At 33.7% G+C, this 22,144-nt stretch overlaps 1 protein-coding gene and 1 long non-coding RNA gene across 3 annotated transcripts; one reads left to right on the forward strand and one right to left on the reverse strand.

The window, feature by feature from the left end:
• Positions 1-3,963: 3,963 nt before the first annotated feature.
• On the forward strand, positions 3,964-4,362 carry LOC130821545 (uncharacterized). Its single transcript, XM_057687334.1, has one exon. The coding sequence runs from the start codon at positions 3,964-3,966 to the stop codon at positions 4,360-4,362; it is 399 nt and encodes a 132-aa protein (XP_057543317.1).
• Positions 4,363-6,388: 2,026 nt separating this feature from the next.
• LOC130820463 (uncharacterized) lies at positions 6,389-20,401 on the reverse strand. 2 transcript variants are annotated; one of them, XR_009045209.1, is made up of 3 exons: positions 20,026-20,401; positions 12,139-18,936; positions 6,389-8,829 (listed from the first exon to the last, which is right to left on the reverse strand). It is a non-coding gene; the product is annotated as an uncharacterized LOC130820463 (long non-coding RNA). The 2 variants fall into 2 exon arrangements; XR_009045210.1 differs by having other exon boundaries at positions 6,537-8,829; positions 13,285-18,936.
• Between the last annotated feature and the right edge of the window lie 1,743 nt (positions 20,402-22,144).

A 22,144-nucleotide genomic window follows, 5' to 3' on the forward strand; every position in this document is an offset into this window, starting at 1 on the left:
TTTGAGAATGAAAATCAAATAAAGGGGGTTTCCTAACCACAAAGAAAGCTCACCTAGTTGCTTAGGTTTCCTAACCATGAAGAAAGCTCACCTAGTTGCTTAGGTTTCCCACCCATGAAGAAAGTTCACTTACTTGCTTAAGCTATTAGCTTACTTCCCCTATGGTTAAGTAACCTCCTAAGCACCTATATGTGTTATCTTCTTTACTCATCAAAGCTACCTTATAGCTTAGGTTAGATGGCACAAGTTAAGACATAAAAGGACACTAATTGAAGAAGGAAGCTTCCAACCAAATAGGATGATTTGCACACATCTTTTTAGCATTTTCTTATTATTTCCATCCTCTTAAGTTTTCCTTTAGTGTTAAGTAATTTTACCTATAAATAGCCATGCATGTTTCATTGTGAAATCGGAATTTTAAGAGTGAAATACAAGCATTGTGCTGAGAGTAAACTTAGTTTACAAGTGTTCTGTCCAAAAATCTTAATACCTTTATCAATATAAAAGAAAGTCTTTATATTATGGTGGTTTTAAGTACTAGATTAACTTGTTGAGAAGTGTTCCGCTTTGAGATTTATACTAGTTTCAAATACAGTGCGTAGCAACCTTTAGCGAGTCTAGAGAAAAGTTGTTGCATCATTATAATCGAAACACACATAGACTATTACACCCTAAACTTCATTTTGGTATCAGAGCCACGGTTATTTCAGTGCGTTTTTATCCACAAAAGAGCCCAAAACACCACACACACAAAAAAATTCTAATGAAATTTAGTTTTTCTATTCCAGATTACGCAGGTCATATCAAATTCATTTGGAGTCTGAATCAAGATATTCTTTTTTTGATTTTGGGTATTTATTTGTCCTCTATGTACTCATAAAATTTCATAATTTATAGATTTTATTTGCTATTTTTCTGGGCAATTTTTCGAAAAAGTGTTAAAACTGATTTTTAGTGAGGTAACTTTCTGTCCAAAAAATAATAATAAAGATAAAAAAAAATATTTTATATTTATGGAGAATGTTGAAGAACCCACCACCTCTACTAGTTTTCAAAAAGGAATGTCATTTGAACAAGCTAAAATAATGGGCTTGGAGCATAGTGTTGAAGCCCTTAACGCTAAGCTTGATCGTGTACTTAGCTTGGTTATATCTCTAAAGAATAGAGCAAGGCGTAGTGAGAATGAATCAGAAAATGAAGATGCAACTATCCACGCTAGTTCTCAAGAATTGGAAAGTGATTTTGATGAGGAGCCACGTAGAAGAGGAGTTCAAAGACAAAAAATAAGAGACGTCATACAATCCTCAAGTTGGAGCTTCTATAAATTGATGGTGATCTTGATCTTGAAGTAGTGATTGAATGGATGGCTAGGTGTGATCGAATTTTCAAAGTGAAAGAATATGATGATGAGGAATGTTTTATGGTTGCTGTAATTAAGTTCAAGGGATATGCATCCCTTTGGTGGGAAAATGTTAAGAAACAACGTACAAAGAAGGGAAAATCAAAAGTAATGCAATGGAGCAGAATGAAGAAATTGCTCAAAGAACGTTTCATTCCATCACACTACACCATCAGCCTTTACAATCAAATGGCTGAGTTAAAGCAGGGTAGCTCAGAAGTTGCTAAATATATTCATAAGTTTGAGAAGTTCTTAATGAAGGTGGATATAGATGAACGAGAAGAGCAAACAATGGCCCGATTTCTTAATGGCCTAGAACGAAACATAGCACAAAAGGTAGAACTGCAAGCTTATTCTACATTAGATGAATTATTTCATTTGTCCTTAAAGGTGGAAAAGCATGCTAAGGAGAAGGCATTTAAGAAACCATGGAAGAGTACGCACAACGTTCCCAAAACGGGAACCATATACATGAAAAAAGATGGCCCTTCAAAGAAAGTATTTGATCTTAAGGAGAAAGGAAGAGTTGTTGCTCCAAATAGCTCCAAAGAGTCCATTAAGTGCTTTAAATGTAAGGGATACGGCCACTATCAATCAGAGTGTCCAACAAAGCGTGTGATGACCATAGGAGAAATCCAGCACATCGAAGTTTAAATTGGAAAGTAATCAGAAGAACCCATAACTGATGAAGAGGGAGAAGAAAGTATTACGGAGGAAGAAGAGGTGACCTTAGGTCCAGTTGAAGGGACCTCTTTGATGATTCGAAGAGCACTTCATGCATCCAAAGAAACTGAAAGCCAACAAGAGCAAATTTTTCACACTCGGTGTTTTGTACAAGGGAAGGTATGTTCTTTGATTATAGATGTTGGAAGTGAAACCAATGTATTCTCTCAAACCATGATACACAAACTTAATCATAAAGTTATCAAACATCCACATTCTTATAAGCTTTATTGGTTAAATAATGGGAATGTAGTTAATGTGGATAAGCAAGCATTATTCACTATTAGTTTTGGAGATAGAAATGTTGATAACATTTTATGTGATGTGTTACCCATGGATGCTTGTCATATTTTGTTGGGTAGACCATGGCAACATGATAAAAGCACATTTCATGATGGTCGCAAAACACTTACTCTTTTAAATACCAAAACAAATTCATCACACTTACCCCCTTACCCTTACCACCTAAAACTGAAACTTCACAACAAAAGACCAACCCTCCAAACAAAAAGACCATAATCTTGTCCAAAGCTCAATTAGAGAACGCGTTAGAGAAAAGAAAACCTATGTTCTTATTGTTACTAGTGGAGAAAGGAGAAGCAAAGGAAATGGAAGTACATTCTAACGTGGCACCAATTATACAATCTTTTCTAGTTGATTTTCCAAATGATCTACCTACAGGTTTACCTCCTCTACGAGAGATTGAACATCAGATTGATCTTATGCCTGGTCCTCCATCACCTAACAAAGCAGCATATAGATGTAATCCTCAAGAAGCGGCAGAATTGGAAAAGCAAATTAATGAATTGTTGTCTAAGGGGTTTGTGCAAGAAAGTATAAGTGCATGTGCAGTGCCTGTTATTTTGGTTCCAAAGAAGGATGGTACCATGCGTATGTGTATAGATTGTCGTGCCATTAACAATATTACTGTGAAATATAGGTATTCTATACCCCGATTAAATGATCTACTTGATTAATTACATGGGGAAACTCTATTTTCAAAAGTGGATTTGCGGAGTGGATATCATCAAATTCGAATCAAACCTGGAGATGAATGGAAGACAGCTTTTAAAACAAAAGGAGGTTTATTCGAGTGGAAAGTCATGCCTTTCGGTTTAACTAATGCTCCCAGTACGTTCATGCTTCAGATGCACGAGGTACTACGTCCCTTTATTGGCAATTTTTTGTAGTTTATTTTGATGATATTTTAATATATAGAAAGAATGAAAAAGAACATTTACAGCATCTTAAGTTAGCTTTTGAAAACTTAAGAGAAAATAAGTTGTATGCAAAAAAAGAAAAATGTGAGTTCCTTTCAAAGAGAGTTTGTATTTTGGGCTTTGTGATATCACAAGAAGAAATTTAAATGGATGAAGCCAAAATGGAAGCAATTAAATCTTGGCCAACCCCCACATCAATTACTGAAGTTTGAAGTTTTCATGGCCTAGCATCATTTTATCGAAGATTCATTAGAAACTTCAGCACAATACTAGCAGCTTTGACTGAATGTATCAAGAAGGATGCTTTTTTATGGACACCAGCAGCTCAACAAGCATTTGATACTCTTAAAATGAAGCTTAGTGAAGCTCCTGTACTGGCGTTTCCTGATTTTTCCCAAGTGTTTAAAGTTGATTGTGATGCTAGCGGAGTTGAAATAGGAGCTGTGTTATCATAAGGAGGACGTCCCATAGCCTACTTCAATGAGAAACTCAATGTTTCGGGGCTTAATTATTCCACATATGACAAGGAGTTTTATGCTGTTGTTCGTGCACTTAAGTATTGGAGTCATTACCTACGTCCAACTCAATTTGTTCTTCATTCGGATCATCAAGCCCTGAAATATGCGAATGTCCAACACAAGCTCAACCCTCGCCATGCCAAACTGGGTTAAATATCTACAATCCTTCAATTTTGTCTCGAAGTACAAAACTGGAAAATCAAATATTGTTGTGGATTCATTATCACGATGTTACTCCATATTGTCCCTATTAGATGCCAAAGTACTTGGTTTCAATCATATAAAAGAGTTGTACGTGGATGATCCAGATTTTGCAGCCATAATTACAACCTTTTCAAATGGGACATCAAATGCTCAATACTCTATGCAAGATGGGTTTCTTTTCAAAGGTAATCGTCTATGTATTCCCAAGAGCCCCATTCGGAAATTATTGGTGAAAGAAGTCCATAGTGAAGTCTTAGCTGGTCATTTAAGAATTAACAAAACTATTGATATATTATAGGAACATTTTTATTGGCCGAAGCTTGCAGGAGATGTTCATGTAGTTATTTCTTGGTGTGGAACGTGTCGAAAGGCTAAAGGTTAATTCCACCAAGGATTATATATGCCCCAGCCTGTTCCAGATCAACCTTGGCAAGATGTTAGTATGAATTTCATCGTTGCTTTACCAAGAACACAAAAGAAGCCGAGATTCTATAATGGTGGTTGTAGATCGATTTTCAAAAATGGCACATTTTGTTCCGTGCAACAAAACTAATGATGCTAACCGTATTACCGAATAGTTCTTCAAGGAAATTGTCCATCTACATGCTGTACCGAAGTTTATTGTTTCCGATTGAGATGTCAAATTCTTAAGTTACTTTTGGAAGACCCTCTGGTGGTTACTCAAAACAAAGTTGCTATTTAGTACTACTGCTCATCCACAAACTGATGGCCAGACGGAGGTAACCAATCAAACACTCACAAAAATTTTGAGAGGTCTGGTTACTAAGTTATTGAAAGATTGGGATATGAAGCTAGCACATGCTGAATTTGCCTACAATCGTTCGCCTACATATGCTACAAGTCATTCACCACTTGAGGTTAGCTACGGGATAAATCCTTTAACTCCAATTGATTTATTACCTTTACCAGTTGATGTGCAGAAGAGTAAATGTAACACCCTGAGATTTTATGACGTCATTAATTAATATTTTAATGACTTGTGGGTATTTTATAATTATATTAAATTAATTTTGAAATAGTTTTAATAAATTCCTTTCACATACAAATTTAAATACTAACATATATTTATATTAAAAATACAGTTACGATTTATAAATAAAGAGATTCGAATCAAAATAATTAGTTTTAGTAAAATGTGTGAGCATACAGAGGTGAGTTCTTAATTGGGCCTCGCAAGAAGATGAATCTAGATAAGTAAATAAATGAATAAATAAATAAATAGATAAATAATATAAAAGGATGGGTTAGGGTTGTGAGTACTCCCTCCCTCACTCTCAAAGAATCACGCCGCCATCTTCCTCCTTCTCTTTCCCTCTCTTCTCCCTTTCCTCCTTGTGTGCCGCAGTTGCTATATATATATATATATATATATATATATATATATATATATATATATATATATATATATATATATATATATATATATATATATATATATATATATATAAAGAGAAAAGATCGGGAACCAACATAGGTGCACATGAATGATTTAACAACAACTATGATAATGAACGCACAAGCCACAATTTTCAAAATATGTATGATAGATTAGCAAACTATGATTATCAATTCTAAACAGTTTTATGTGCGTTCCTGTTCTACAAATTATTGTCAAAACCAGTTGTCAAGCAATGACCATACCATACTAAGTCTAAGACTCCCAAACCAATCATAATGGACATTAAATGAACCTTAATTTGTTGGGTATGTGGCCAAGGATGAATAAGATAATTCACTCAACAAATTCTTGGAGTTATACTCATTCTCTAATCCTATGGCTCAAAGAAAAAGGATGTGAGCCTCTAACGGAAAGGTGTCAAAATTTCGCACCTCGGTACTCGGGGTCTCAAAGGCTTTTATGCTTCACTAGGAGGTTGGTAGACTATTCAAGAATGGTAAAATGTGGTGAAAGAAGAAGGTATCTTGAAATGAGGGTTAAGTATGAAAAGATGGAAAAGAGGACGTAATCTGATGGAAATGGGGTTTTATGGAAAGGCTAATGTGATAGCATGACTAGCTATCATATGATCAAGAGGAAAATTTGGCATTTCTACAATAAAAAGCTTTCTTCTACTTATCATCATTCATTCTTTTTTTTTTAATAATTGAAATTTGAAATTGAAATGTATATATATAGGAATTGTATTCAATCATATTGGAAATCAAATTAATCATTAAGAACTTCCATTCTCTAAAATATAGTTTATATTGCAAAATAACACAAGATTCAAGAAGATAGAAAAGGATGTAGAAGATAATGATAATAGAAAATGCCAAAATTATGATCAAATTATGCATAGTAAGCTTAACTAGTATGCTCAAAGGTTTAAAGGTGTGAAAGTAAAGATGGATGATTAATAATGAAAGAATAAGTGGTAAAGGTACAAAAGGAAGAAATAGGCATAGTCTAATAGAAACAACTAGATTCACATTAATCCCAAGTCCTCAAGCCATGCTTAGTATGCTACAAATCCACAATCTTGTAAGTAGACAAGTGATATGTGCAGAAGAGGCTCAATCGTGACTCAGGGGTTTAAAATATGCCCATAAATGCCCAAAGACGATGCCACAAACCAAATCAATGTTCAACTGTTGTTTTGAAAACTCAAGGTTCACAGGACTGCGAATCAAAAATTTAGAAGAAATAATCTAAATTTGCCTAGGTATCAACATAAATCAAGAATATGGCCCAAAATGAAATCAAGTTAGCAATTGAAGATAAAAAATATGCATGAATGTGATTCAAGGGATTGAAAACATAATCAAATTAAGAAAATAGTAAGCTAAATTATGAAAGCTATAAAACAGAAAGGAAATGAATGAAAACATGCATATATACACAAGAAGAGCCAAAGGTGACCATAAACACAATACCTCCCCCAAGCCGAACTGAGCAGTGTCCTCAATGCAACAAAACGGCTTTAGAGAAGGTGGACTCTAGCCATCATCATTATCTCCCTCAGCATCATCATCATCATCATCATCATCAAATAAAAGAAGTACTAACGCCTCCACTAGAAACCATAATCATAACAAAAATCACCTGGTGGTGGTGTGTACCAAGATGGGTGCACGTGATCCGGGGCAATATGTCCCTACTAGTAATGATGGTCATATATAGGATATTTGCTACACTGGTAATCAACCATGAATTGAAAAGCATAAAAGCAATAAAGGTGAATAAAACTTACATAAACCAAAAACTTGAAGGAAGGATCAAAAGGAATCCAAAATACAATGCTTGAAGATAAATAAAAGCAATAAAGCAAGCTTTAAATCTAGGGCGAGAAATATAAATGGAAAACAAGTAAAAGTGATGTTCTAAGTTGAGGCAAGAAGCTCTCAAAGTAGGCATAGGGTTTACATTCAGATATAAAGGGTATATATAGCCAAGGAGCAAAAGAAACAGCAGCCCTAAAATAACCCACGAAGTACGACTTGCGAAGAAATAAAACTGCGCTGTTTTTAGTGCCTATTCACCCGAATATAGGTGACCATTCGCCCGAATGGATTCAATTCAGAGTTCCAGCGCATTGGTGCATGATTCTTGGTATTTCTCTAACCATTCGCCCGAATCACCTATGTCATTCACCGAATGGTCTTTAGCTCGCCCGAGTTCATCTCATTCGCCATTTCTAAAGAGTTTGGATTCGAGTAAAGTGAAGAACACCATCCATTCGCCTGAATTGAGTGTTCATTCGGCCGAATCTTACGCTAGGCATGCTTTGTTGCTTCGTTTAAATGCGTAATGGTCTCCGAACTTGGTGAGGCCTTCCAAAATGACTTGTAGTACTTGAGAATGCTTCAATACGCGTTTCTCATCTTCGATCATGGTGTCTCAGCTCGAATTCATGCTGCTTGACCTTGAATTCTCCGAAAACACTTAAAAATAACCTCAAAACACCTCGGAGACAATAACAAGGTAAGATCGAGCGGAATATGTATTAAACCAATGTAAAATAGCGAGACTCAACACTATAATAGGGGTTAAAACGTGCTCTAAAACGAGCACATAAATTTTCGTGAAGGTTAATAGAAGATCAAATACTCTCTAGAGGGGGATGAATAGAGATTATGCCCGTTTAAAATTTTTCTCTAAAAGGGAAGGTCAAGAGCTTGGAAGACTTTTTAAAACAGTTTTTTGGAACTATTTTAGGTCAAATAAATCTAAGAACTAAATAAGAAAATGAACTTAAATAATAACAAGGGATTTGTTAACGAGGTTCAGCTATCAATAGCCTACTCCCTGCCTATGGGTTCTTTTCTATCCCTTAGGATTCAACGCCCTTTATTAATGAACCTTAGATGACTAAGAAAATCTCTCTATCTTCTCTCACCATGTTCTTCCCCTTGAAGAACGTCTTACATGTTCCCTTAATAAAAGTTCTAATCCCAATCTCACAAAAGAGAAATCAAATGAATACTTTAAAAAGTATTCCAAGCTTTAAGGCGTAGATTAAAGTTCTAACTGTCTTTTTACTCTAAGACTTATTACAAATGAGAGAGTAAGATGAATTAAATTTACAACACTTTTTGATATTAAGACTCAATGTAAGTAGAAAGCTAGATCGTAAATTATGTTACAATTCTCTTAATTCTTAAATGAAGCCTCTTGTATATATGTTACGCCTCCAACATAGCCGTTCAAACAATTGAAACGTCATTTCTTAATTTTCGCCAACTGGTTATGCTAAACTGGTCTTCAAAGTCTTGACAACAAGTAAAACTGACGCTCCACTTAGACCTATTCAACACACGTTTTAGTTACTATTTTTAGCTCTTTCAAATCTTTGATATACTGCCACATTAGTACCCATGCCAAGTATTAAATATTGGACAATTCAAACAAAAACAACCGAAATACATACGCCACATAAAATTTCTAGATTTTTGCTTCATTTGAATTATTCTTCCTTTTTTTTGGTGCACTAGAAACAACTTCATATTTATAGGAAAACCTATAATTATTATAAACTTGTTTACCAAGTAAATTACTCATTCAATTTATCAAGTTATAAATCGTGTAATTAAACTATATGACAAAAACGTGTAATTACTTATTAAGACATAAGTTTTATTTGATCTTATCTTATAAAGACGTTAAACTTAAGTCAACCTATTTCAAACTTATTTCAATATATATTTGGACTTAAATTATCTATTAATTATGTACTTTATATCTAATATGATTTTGGACCTATTTAAACAATTAAATATAATTACTTAGTTTATTTGTTTAATTTAATATGATTTTTGAATATCATTACTTAAAGGAATTGAGTCTTCAATCTCCCCCTTGATGAAAGTCAAAACCATATATTTTTCTAAATCATATTACTAGGTTGTTACTAGGTGAACATGATTTAAAACATGATAAGAACAAACACATAGATAACTTTATAAACCATGTTATGTTATTATCAAGCAGAAATTTTCAAGACTTTGAAATCAGTCTCCAAACAGAACAGTAGACATAATATAACATATGTATAAACCAATAACAATACATGCATGGTTTTTAAACTAATAAAACATTAATTAAAACAGCAAGCAATCAAACAACCAACCATAATTCATGCAAAGATACAATTATTAATATTTTAATATCATATCAACATTTTAAGATCATATCATCAAGAATGTATCATGTTCATCAATAAGCATATGCATCAATAATCATTAGACTAAATATTCAAACATAAACAACATGAATATGAACAATAAGCATTGTGAACAAGCATCAAGAACAAGCATCATCAAGCATGAGCAATAAGCAATAAAACAAGTATTAAAGCCACGCAAAAAACAACCAAAATAAAATATTCTCCCCCTTTTTGACTTTCATCAAAAAAGAAACAGGGAGTTAATATTAATGGGGAATGTTGTACCAAAAACTAAAATGTATGCCGAAATTAAAATATTATTCATTAAACTTAACAAATTTACTTCCTGAACCTAGTCTTCCTTTTCTTGGAAGCTTTAGCTTTACCAGGGGAAAAAGTTGTCATGTCAACTTGTGGGATAGTCTCAATAGTTGGTGGTGGTGGTGCTTGTGTAATTGGATCAGCAACCTCCTCTTCTTTCTTCTCCTCCTCCCCTTATTCAACCTCATTTTCTTCTTAAGCAGCCTCTCCTTCTTTTGACACCTCTTCCTCTTTTTCATCATTATTCTCCTCAACTTCCTCTTCCCCAACCACATCCTCTACTACCATTACTTTCATTTCTTTCAAAAAAGTATCTAACGTAAATGTAAGAGTGGAAACTTTATCATGAAATTCTAGGAGTGACAGCTTGATGTTGCGAACCTCAAAGTCAAGTGACTCAAGGCTAGAATGTGTAGTGTGGTAGTCTCTAGAATGAGGCTCCAAACAAACAGTCTTTTTCCCATATAGTTTCTATAACTCCTCCTTCTCTATCACTGATAAATTTGAGTATAACTTACATTTACCACCAACCGTAAAGATCCCTAAAGGAGTTAGAACATTATTGGAGAAAGATTGAGGGCCAAAATAATCTACCTCTTCTAGATTAGAAATAAGGTTGAAATGATCAAAGACAAGCAAAAGGATATTTGCATATAGGAGGGCCAAATTTTTAAACCTTGAACTACAAAACCTCATAGTAGTGATGATTAAAAAGGTACAATCAATGGATTGTCGAGCTGCAATTGTCCTCATCAAAATTAAATGTGAATCAAAGACTAACTCGCAAGATGTTCCTTTAGAATAAACTGTTTTGGCTATTAAACTATGAAGAAGTATTCAAGAAAAAGTTAATCCGTTGTGGATTAATTGTCTTGTAGGAGAAAAATCAAGGTGAGAGGACATAACAAACATATCCTTAGCGTTATCAAAAGCGATTGAGTTCGGAGTAGAATCTTCAACAATATTTGAAAGTTTAAATAACTCGTTGATTAGGGTTTTTGTAATCACAATTTCTTGTCCTTTAACATAACTTCGCAAAGCAGGAAAACCATCAAGGGTTATGAAAGATAAATTGCAGTAGAAACCCTTAACCAAGGTGGGATAAGACACAGAACCTGGGTCTAAAAGCTTACCTGGTGTAGATTCTATGAATGCAGATATAATTTCAAAATCCTCAAACAGAAAGAAGTTGTAATCTAATATGTCAACAAAAGAAATGGAACGATGTTTAAGGACTTCAATCCAATTTCCAAATGTCGTATGATTTTCAAACCAAGATTTAGGTACCTCTATAACAGTGATTGGTGAAGGAATAGATGCATTTGGAGTTTTAAACCCTGGAGTCTTTGAAGATTCACCTTTTTCGAATTTTGTGGCAGATCGAGTAAGTTTTCTTTTGGGAGACATTAATGAGTTTTTGAAAGCTTTGAAAAAGGAAGAAGAATTTCTTGAAAGGGAAAGCAAGAACTGAAATTTTGGAATTGAGTAAGAAAAGCGACAGTTCACAAGGATTTAAAAAGAGAAAGGAAGTACAATGGATATGTACACAAGGTTGTGATTTGACAATTGGGGAAAAAGCACTAATGAGTATGAGTGTAATTAAACCGGTTGAATGACGTCAAGGATTGAATGTAATCACAATTATGAGAGAAATTTATGGCTTAGTTGAAATGGAGAAGATAAATGAACTAATTTGTAAAGTGTAGTTTGATGAACCAATTTTATTTCGAAAACCATAATATTAGTTTAAGACAATTAAATATCCTTTATTAATTAAAGGTATTTAATTTTAAATCTCATTTTTGTATGTAAAATATATTTTAAGAAATTGAAATTTATTTTTCAACCCTTAAATATACGTTAAACAAACAAAGACACATATATTTCTCATGCAATCACACAAATTTTTCAAGTAAGCTAATATGAAAAATACTAGAATAATTAATTAAAAAAACTCCCCCTAAATACATACTTAGTATTCATTTTACCCTAACTCCCCCTAAGTTCATGCAACATCATTCAACAGTTAAAGTTCCATACAAATATATGCAAAACGATCAGGACTTAAAGGTTTTGTAAATATATCAGTTAATTGATCTTCTGTAGGAATAAAGATAAAGTAATATTACCTTTTTCAACATGATTACGTATGAACTGGTGATATACCTCAATGTGTTTTGTACGTGAATATTGTACCGGATTTTTAGTAATACAAATTGCACTTAAATCGTCACACTTAATTGGAATACCTTTGAGATCAACTCCAAAATCTCGAAGTTTTTGTGCAATCTATAAAATTTGATAACAACATGCACCGGCTGCTATATATTCCGCTTTTGCCGTAGATAAAGCCATTGAATTTTTCTTTTTAGAATACCATGAAATCAAAGATGCTCCTAAGAATTGACATGATCCTGAAGTACTCTCTCTATCCACCTTATAATCGGCATAATCCATATCAAAAAAACCAGTCAAAGCAAAATTTTCAGAACTGGGGTACCATAGACCAAAGTCTTTAGTCCCATGTAAATATCTAAAGATTCTCTTAACTGCTGTTAAGTGATATTCTTTTGGGTTAGCTTGGAAACAAGCACATAAACAAACACTAAACATTATATCCTGACGACTAGCTATTAAATACAATAAAGAACCAATCATACTTCTATAAGACGTTTGATCAACACTCTTACCATTTATGTCTTGATCTAGACTTAGTGTTGCACTCATAGGCACATTAGCACTTTTGCATTGATCCATATTGTACTTCTTAAGAAGATCTCTAACATATTTATCTTGACAAATAAATATGCCATCTTTCTTTTGCTTTATTTGTAGTCCAATAATAAAAATGTTAAATCTCCCCCCATCATGCTCATTTCGAATTTTTTGCACATGATCTCAGAAAATTCCTTGCACAAAGAATCATTGTAGCTCCAAACAATATATAATCAACATATACTTGAACAACAAGAATATCTTTTCTTTTAGTCTTCATCAAAAACGTTTTATCAACTTTACCTCATTGAACGTTATTCTCAAATAAATGTGAACTAAATTTGTCCTACCAAGCCCTTAGAGCTTGTTTCAAGCAATAAAATGCTTTTTTTAGTTTGAACCCAAGATTAGGTAAATTCGGATTTTCAAAACTAGGTGGTTGTTTAACTTATACTTCCTCTTGTAAGTAGCCATTTAAGAAAGCTCATTTAGCATCCATTAGATATAATTTTATATTAACATACGAAGCAAAAGCAAGCATAATTCGAATAGATTCTAACCTTGCTACGGGTGCAAACGTTTCATCATAATCATTGCCTTCATCTTGATTATAGCCATGAGCTACTAGCCTTGCTTTGCTCCTTATGATCTCTCCATCCTCATTGAGCTTGTTGCGAAAGACCCATGTAGTTCTAATAATAGTACGATCTAGTGGTCTTTCAACTAGATCCCAAACTTTGTTACTTTCGAATTCATTTAATTCACTTTGCATATTAATGATCCACTCTAGTTTTTGTATTTCTTCTTTTATATCCTTTGAATCTACAAGAGAAACAAAAGCAGAAAATGCATAAATGTTTAGAGAGGATTGAGTTTGAGTACCTTTGTTTGGATCACTTGTGGTGTTTTTCGGAGGATGTTGAGATGACAATCTAAACCTTCTTCTTTGTATGGATGGTGTGTAATCATTTAGAGAAATCGTTCCTACTTCCTTCGAGGAATCTTTAGTTGGAGTATTTAAATCAGTACGTTCAGGAGCTTTTTCCAGGTCTTGAGGCTAGGTCGCTAGATCAGGTTGTGAGTCTTCAATGCGCTTAACTTGTTTTTCTTCAACTTGGTCAAGACTTTGTATAGGATCTTGCATATTCTTCGTTTTATCTTCATTATGATCATTAGAGTCTAATTTATCATCACTTACATCATCAAAATGTTTATTAAGGTTTAACTATTTAAAACTTTCACTTAATATTCCATTGTTGGATTCATCAAATACCACATGTATGCTTTCCTCAACCATACTTGTTCGTTTATTTAGCATTTTATAAGCTTTACTATTTAATGAGTATCCAAGAAATATACCTTCGTCACTTTTAACATCAAACTTATCTAGATTACCGTTACCATTATTATGGATAAAACACTTACAACCAAATGGTCTAAGGGAGGTTGTATTTGGTTTCTACCTTTAAATAGCTCATAGGGGGTCTTCTTAAGTATAGGTCTAATGAGACACCTATTTAAGACATAGTTTGCTGTATTAACTGCCTCGGCCAAAAAATTGTTTGGCTAATCCATTTTCTATAAGCATGGTCCTAACCGTTTTTTCTAAAGTGCGATTTTTCCTTTTCAACCACACCATTTTGTTGTGGTGTCCTAGGAACTGAAAAGTTATGGGTTATACAGTATTTTTCACAAAAAGAATCAAAGCCTAATTGATCAAACTCTCTCCCATGATCACTTCTAACCGAAACTATTGGAAGATTCAACTGAGTTTGCATTTCATTACAACGTCTTGAAAACAGCTTCAAGGCATCATCTTTATCCTTCAAAAAATCAACCCACGTAAATCTAGAATAATCATCAACGGTTACTAGAATATAAGATTTACCTCGTATGCTCGTTACACGCAATGGACCACAAAGATCAATATGTAGAAGTTCACGTGCTCTTGAAGTATTTTCCATCTTCTTCGGTTAAATGAACTTGTTACTTGTTTACCTCTAATGCATACATCACATGAAGGATTGTGCTTGTAGTCAAGGGCTGGAAGTCCCTTAACCAGATTTTACTTACTAATTCATGCATGGTATGTATATTTATGTGACCAAGCCTTTTATGCCATAGCTTTGGATCATCCGTTATAGCCTTTAAACACTTAAAATTTTGAGCTGCAATTTCGTTAGTATTCAAAGCATAAACATTATCATGTCTAAGGGCGGCAATTAATGTATCGCCGGTGTTAGGATTTTTTACAACACATTTTTCTTTATCAAATATTAGTTAATTACCTTTATCACATAATTGAGACACACTTAGCAAGTTAAATTTTAGACATTCAATCAAATAAACATTATCCATAACTTTAGAAGGATCCCTACCAACTTTGCCAACACCTAATATTTTGCATATACCTTTGTCACCTAAAGTAATCGAGCCACTGCACTTTTCTTTAATTTCAGAAAATAAAGAAAGTTTATCACTCATATGTCTTGAACATCCACTATCTAAGATCCATTTTTCTTTTCCTAGAAAACAAAAAATAACCTTTCTCAACCTTACGTAGCTAACCAAGTGACAAATTTGGGAGCATATTTGGGGTAGACCATGTTAGGTAGTCTTGTCCCTTTAGGAACCCTTGTTTTTTAATCTTCTCACGTAACTCATAAGGACAGGTATTCTTGATGATATAGTTGTCCTTACTTTTGGAGGGACATGCAAACTTAAGATGTACTACTTTGCAACAATAGGAGCAAGTAGGCATGTGTCTATGCATGTATGCACTTTTAACCAATGTGGTTTGATTCTTATAGTTATCTTTAGCGTTATTATAACTGATACCACATTTATCATTAGATCATTTTTGTCGTGTAAACATTTTTACGAATTTAAATTTAGAATCATTTAGCTTAGTTAAGGATTGTAAACTTTTCTCAGACTCATATCTCAAAGTCTTTAGATCAAGTTCAAGATCATAGTTTTTATTCTGAAGATCAATGAGCTTTTTCATTTGACTGATATTCTGTTCTTTCAAGACTTTGACAATCTCTTCAAATTTTAAATTTTCAGCCATAAGCGATTCATCTTTCTTTATAAGGTCTTCACAACCTTCGGCATAGTGATGAATTCTATCTTCTAATATGTTTTTCTCATCTCTTAAGATTATTCAATTTGAAACATATTAAAGAGAACTTTAACTAATTCATCTTTAGAACAAGAGTTAAGATAGTCGAGTACCTCCTTACAGTTTTGTTCTAGATCTTCATCTTTGTCATCATTCGCCATTAGACATAAGTGAGCTTGACCATCTTCACTTTCCGGTTCGCCTGACCCTTCGGAGTCACTCCACTTAGCAACCATTGCTTGTTTCTTTTTGTTTTTCTTATAGTATTCCTTTTTCTTTTTAGGACATTCCTTTACAAGATGCTATGTAGTTCTACACGCAAAACAAGCAAGTTTGTTACTTTTAGAATTAGAGTTAGAAGATTTACCTTTTTTCTGGATTTAAATTTTTTATAACTTTTTCGCATTTTCATGATTCCTTCTAGACCTCTTGTGATTAAGGAAAATGGATCTTCCTAATCATCGTTTTCCTCATTTTCGCTTGAGGATTCTTAATGTTTCTTTGCCTTTAGTGCAAGATTCTTCAGGGATGGTGTTACATCACTTTCTCCATCATCATATAGGGTAAGTTCATGAGTTCTGAGCTTTACAAAAAGATCGTCAAGTGAAAGTACTCTCGAGTCTTTAGCTTTTTTAATTGCGGTGACTTTTGGACCCCATTTAGATCTTGGAAGATACCTCAAGTCCTTCTGGACTTTTTCTGCATTAGTAAAATTTTTACCAAGAGAATTCAAACTGTTATTAATCATTGTAAAACGAGTAAACATTTTATAAATATTCTCATCCTTTTTCATCTTGAACATTTTGTATTGATGCATGAGGATGATGATCTTTGTTTCCTTTACTTGACATGTTGCTTCATACATCACAACCAACGTATCCCATATTTCCTTAGCACTTTTGCATGATGAAACCCTATTGAAATCAGTATCATTTAAATCACAACACAATTGATTCATTGCTCTATAGTTTTTAGACACGGATTTCAAATCACTTTGTAAGTATTCAGACTCAGATTTTTCAACATCGTTACCTAGAGCATCCTTTTTCATTGGTACCTTAGGTCTTTTGTTTATGATGTCCCAAAGTTCCATATCTTGATCAACCACAAACTGTAACACCCCTGAATTTCCGACCCCTTAACGAAACCAAAACCGTAAAGGACGAGAGGAAATTCGGGTGTTACATAAAAGAAAAAGAATTGAATTTATATAAAATATAAAAGTTAAATATTAACTTTAAAAAGGTGAGTGAGTGAAAATTTTGGCAGCATCTGCCTTAAAACTGTGCGTCTTTATAGAAAAACAAAAGTTATTTAGAAGCTAATAAAGTAAAGGCACCAACGGCCTATCAAAACTATGTCACGGCGGAATGATTCGTCGCCGGCTTCTCAAATCAACATGCCAAGCATGGATCGTGGTTCCAGTGTCGACGTTTGCGTTTTAAAAAGATTTAACTCCTTAAAACCATACAGAGTTATAGACTACGCAGCGGAAATACAAATACACGTGGGAGGACACAAGGCCTCATAACAAAACATATACAACCAAAATTTACAAAGGATAACAAGAGCTAAAAAATCGAAAGATAGCGGTAAAGACACGGGTTATGCTTCGCCCTCATCACTTTCCCCAAATGCAATGCAATGCATAAGAAGCTCCAGTACCTGCTAGGCTAGTCTATGATCCTCCTGCTGCTCAACATTAGACCAAAGGCCAATGTGTCATAGCAGGACAATCATAGAAAGTCATCCACAATCAACATAACACAAACACGTACACGTCAGTAATTAGCATCAAATATAATAAGGCCAACTACTAGATAGCATTATACCATAAAACAAAATAAGATGATTTCATAAAACGCAAGCACAGATAGTAACCGTTTATCGGCCACTTATACTTCTTAATTTCATTACGTGCTTTCCAACTCGAACCATGTGCGCTTGAGTAGAATGTAGGTCTTCACGCTCCTCTTTTCAACCATAAACTCTTGCAAAACACGCATAGTTCGACTCGACCAAGGCATTAACAGAATACCTAACACATGACTTTATAGAGCTTGTCTATCTTAGGGTAAGTGTGATCATAGTCTGTAATACCCTTGAGGTAACTTAACTTAGGCACACTTCTCAATAGCATAAACTATTCTATCAATAAGTAGATGTTCTATCAAAGAGTAAATATTCTACCAAAGAGTAAACGTTCTATCAACGCGTAAGCTTTCTACCAAAGAATGAACCTTCTATCATTACATAACTTTCGATCAACGAATAAACTTTCTATCACTGAATAGTTTTCTATCAGTAGATCTTTTCTCTACTTCCTGGCATAGTGACACGGCCAAGGGCGTTATCGGCCATCCGGCGCCCAATGGCAAAGTATGAGCTCATGCCCCCTCCAGCTGACCCTCTCGGGTCCTACCTTCGAGAAAAAAACCTAACACACTGGGGTACTAAACCAGTGAAGAGGCCACCATATTGGGGTTTGCAAGGCCCGCATGGTATCACCTCGGTCAAGGGGCGGTATCGGCCATCCGGCGCCCAGTGACCCAAGCATGCTCATACCCCCCTTACGGTGGTCCCGTTGAACCTCACCTAGGGGACTAATAAAACAACCGGACATAATCCAGTTAAGTCACGCCAGCTAATCATAATATAGTACCTTGTCAGACGGGAATAACTTCCACTCTCAACTATTAATGAGCGCCCTGGGATAGCAGCGCGCCAAAACCCACTGAGCCACTCAATAGAATATGAAATTCACCTATAAAGGAGTCATTCTAACTCCAATTAGGCATAATCTAATTCTTAAATAAATAAGGGGTAGTTCTCGCCCTCTATTAACTCTCATTCTCTAAACTATTCTAAGCGCAAGGATTTCATAGTCGACAGCTCTTCATGTAAAGTGTACTCAATAGTATCTCATAGTTTCAATGCAATGTATATTATCACAATAAACAATAATGTCTTAAAGAAAATTGCATATAAGGGTTAGTTACTGCGTATACATACCTGAAACTGCTACAATACGACCAAAAGCCACAATAATTAGCCAAGGTGAGGTTTTACGACCCTCTTATATACTGAGTACCTATACGAGTTTGAGATAGAAAACTAATAAGCCTTTTTGGTCTTATTTAAAAGCTACTTACTTTAAAAGAAATGACTCTACTGCCATACAAACAAGTTTCAACTTGTGCTAACAAGTACTTTAGCCACACACAATGACTTTAATCCTAAACTAGGTTATGAACTAAAATATCATATTACAAATCTAATCACAACACAAAATTTATACTCAACTCTATATCAAGGTATGATCTAATAAGAAAGCTTCTAATTATATACTTTTTGCACTAGCATAACTTTTAGAAATTAGTAGACTTAAGCTCTATAATGCAATGTATTACACCAAATAATAATGAAAACACTCATGATAGTATTACTTTATATTCCTACATTATTCAAGTTTAAGGTGGTAACAATGAAAAAGAAACAAGTTATTTAGATAAATCATAAAACTAAGTTTAGGCAACTTACGACAACGATACACAGAATCAACAATGTCAATCACTATTAACAACAATGACACCATGTTACTAAACAAACAATAACCACACGACAACTAACAAATTCTACTAATCATTTTACAACCACCACAATCACTATCATAGTCAGCTACAATCATCACCATTACTAGTTATCATAACAATAACCAATCGACTAAGTCTCAAAACAACTTTTAAGGTTATTAAATCATTCATTACACCACCAAAATATAGCATAAATCCACATTATTAGTAATTTCACCTCTAAATCCAAATCCTAGTCATTTCATGTTCAAAAATAACAATTTAATTTACTACCCATATTAAGACTCAAGAAACTAATACAAAATCAACACACAACCCATAATTTCAAATCAACCTTCAAGTCATGAACATGTTTGATTCATCAAACACTCTTACCCATAAAAGATTCAATGAAAATAACACAAGTTCAACACTTTTCATTCACATTTCAAAAACCTAATCCATAAGTACATTCAAATCATCAATCCAATTCTCACTCATTACAAGATTCAATAACAATCATACAAAGTTCAACATTTTTCTCATAAACTTTATAAATTTTAATTGGAACAAAGATGAAATCAAATAAGAGTAAGGAGATGGCTCACAAAATAAAACTAGCAAGAGGATGGAGAAGTGAGAGGAGGTTGCGGAGGTGGTGGCGCAGGGCCAAAATCGGCTACCCAGCAGCCAGTTGCTGGCGGCACAAAATGCTACACGGTTGTTTAAGGCTCAGCTGTTGTTGGTGGGGAAGAACGCAGCCTATTGGCGGCTACGGCGGAGGCGTGGCTGGCGGCATTAGGGCTGCTGCTGGGGCTACTATTTGCGAGAAGAAACGCAGCCCTTGCTGCTGTTGCTTGCGAGGGAGATGAGGCGGCTGCACCGGTTGCAAGAGGGAACGGCCGCTGCTGCTGGTCAAGGAAGAAGAAGCAGCGCACAGTAGAGGAAGGAGCAGCGAGAGAAGGGAGAAGAAGGAGAAGGGAAATGACGGCTCAGCTCTTGTTTTTAGGGTTTTATGGGTTTTTATACTCGTTGCTATATCATTATTTTTATTATTATTATTATTATTATTATTATTATTATTAATATTATTATTATTATTATTATTATTATTATTATTATTATTATGTTTATTTATTTATTTATTTTTATCTCTATTTATTTTCTTGCGAGACTCAACTAAGAGACTGACCTTTGTGGGCTCAGACATTTAAATAAAATAGTCGTTTTGACTCGAACTTCTTTATTTAAGAAATCGTAACTATATTTTTAATATATATATATATATATATATATATATATATATATATATATATATATATATATATATATATATATATATATATATATAAATTAACATTTACATTCATGTATGCAAGAAATTTATTAAACTAATTCAGAAATAATTTAATATAATTGTAAAATCTTTAAAAGTTATTAAAATATTAAATAATTTTATTATTAAAATCTTGGGGTGTTACACAAAAATTCTCATCAAAGATTTCCAATGAGAGAAATTTGTTCCAAAAAACAAAGGAGGTCTAGAGCACGAACGATCTTGAGCAAACAACCCTTCTCCTATCGGATCCATCACAAGATATTAATCTTTATATGTGAAACTTAGCTCTACTTCAAATGAAAGGTTGATAGGAGATCAAATACTCTCTAAAGGGGGGTGAATAGAAAGTATGTCCGTTTAAAATTTTTCTCTAGAAGGTAAGCTCAAGAGCTTGGAAGACCTTTCAAAACAGTTTTCTGGAACTATTTTAGGTTGTATAATAAATCTAAGAACTAAATACGAAATTGAACTTAAATAATAACAAGGGATTTGTTAACGAGATTCAGCTATCCATAGCGTACTCCCTGCCTATAGGTTCTTTTCTAACCCTTAGGACTCAACGCCTTTTATTAATAACCTTAGATGACTAAAAATATCTCTATATCTATAAAGTTGTGTTGCAATTCTCTTAATTCTTGAATGAAGCCTCTTATATAAATGTTACACCTTCAACATAGCCGTTCAAACAATTGAAACTTCATTCCTTGATTTTCAACAACTGGTTATGCTGAACCAGTCTTTAAAGTCTTGAACATCAAGTAAAAATGACGCTCCACTTAGACTTGTTCATCACACGTTTTTGTTACTATTATTAGCTCTTTCAGATCTTTGATATACTTCCAAGTTAGTACTCATGCCAAGCATTGAATATTGAATAATTCAAACAAAAACAACCGAAATACATAAGCCACATAAAATTCCTATATTTTAACTTCATTTGAATTTCTATTTTTTAGGTGAACTAAAAACAACTCCATATTTATAGGAAAACCTATAATTAGTATAAACTTTTTTACCAATAAATTACTCATTCAATTTATGAAGTTATAAACCGTGTAATTAAACTATATGGAAAAAATGTGTAATTACTTATTAAGACATAAGTTTTATTTAATCTTATCTAATATGATTTTGGACCTATTTAAACAACTAAATATGATTACTTGATTTATTTGTTTAATTTCATATGTGTTTTGAGTATCATCACTTAAAGGAATTGAGTCTTCAATCTCCCCCTTGATGAAAGTCAAAACTATATTTTCCTAAATCATTTTACTGGGTTATTACTACTTTCTTATAATTTGAATTTAATTATAGAAGGCTTTAATATTGTGTCAATTGATATGTGGATTTAAGGGGATGTGAAACAATTGTTTTATTAAAAAAGA

The sequence above is a fragment of the Amaranthus tricolor genome, chromosome 8 (genome assembly GCF_026212465.1).
Source record: "Amaranthus tricolor cultivar Red isolate AtriRed21 chromosome 8, ASM2621246v1, whole genome shotgun sequence".
In the NCBI taxonomy this organism is placed as follows: Eukaryota; Viridiplantae; Streptophyta; class Magnoliopsida; order Caryophyllales; family Amaranthaceae; genus Amaranthus; species Amaranthus tricolor.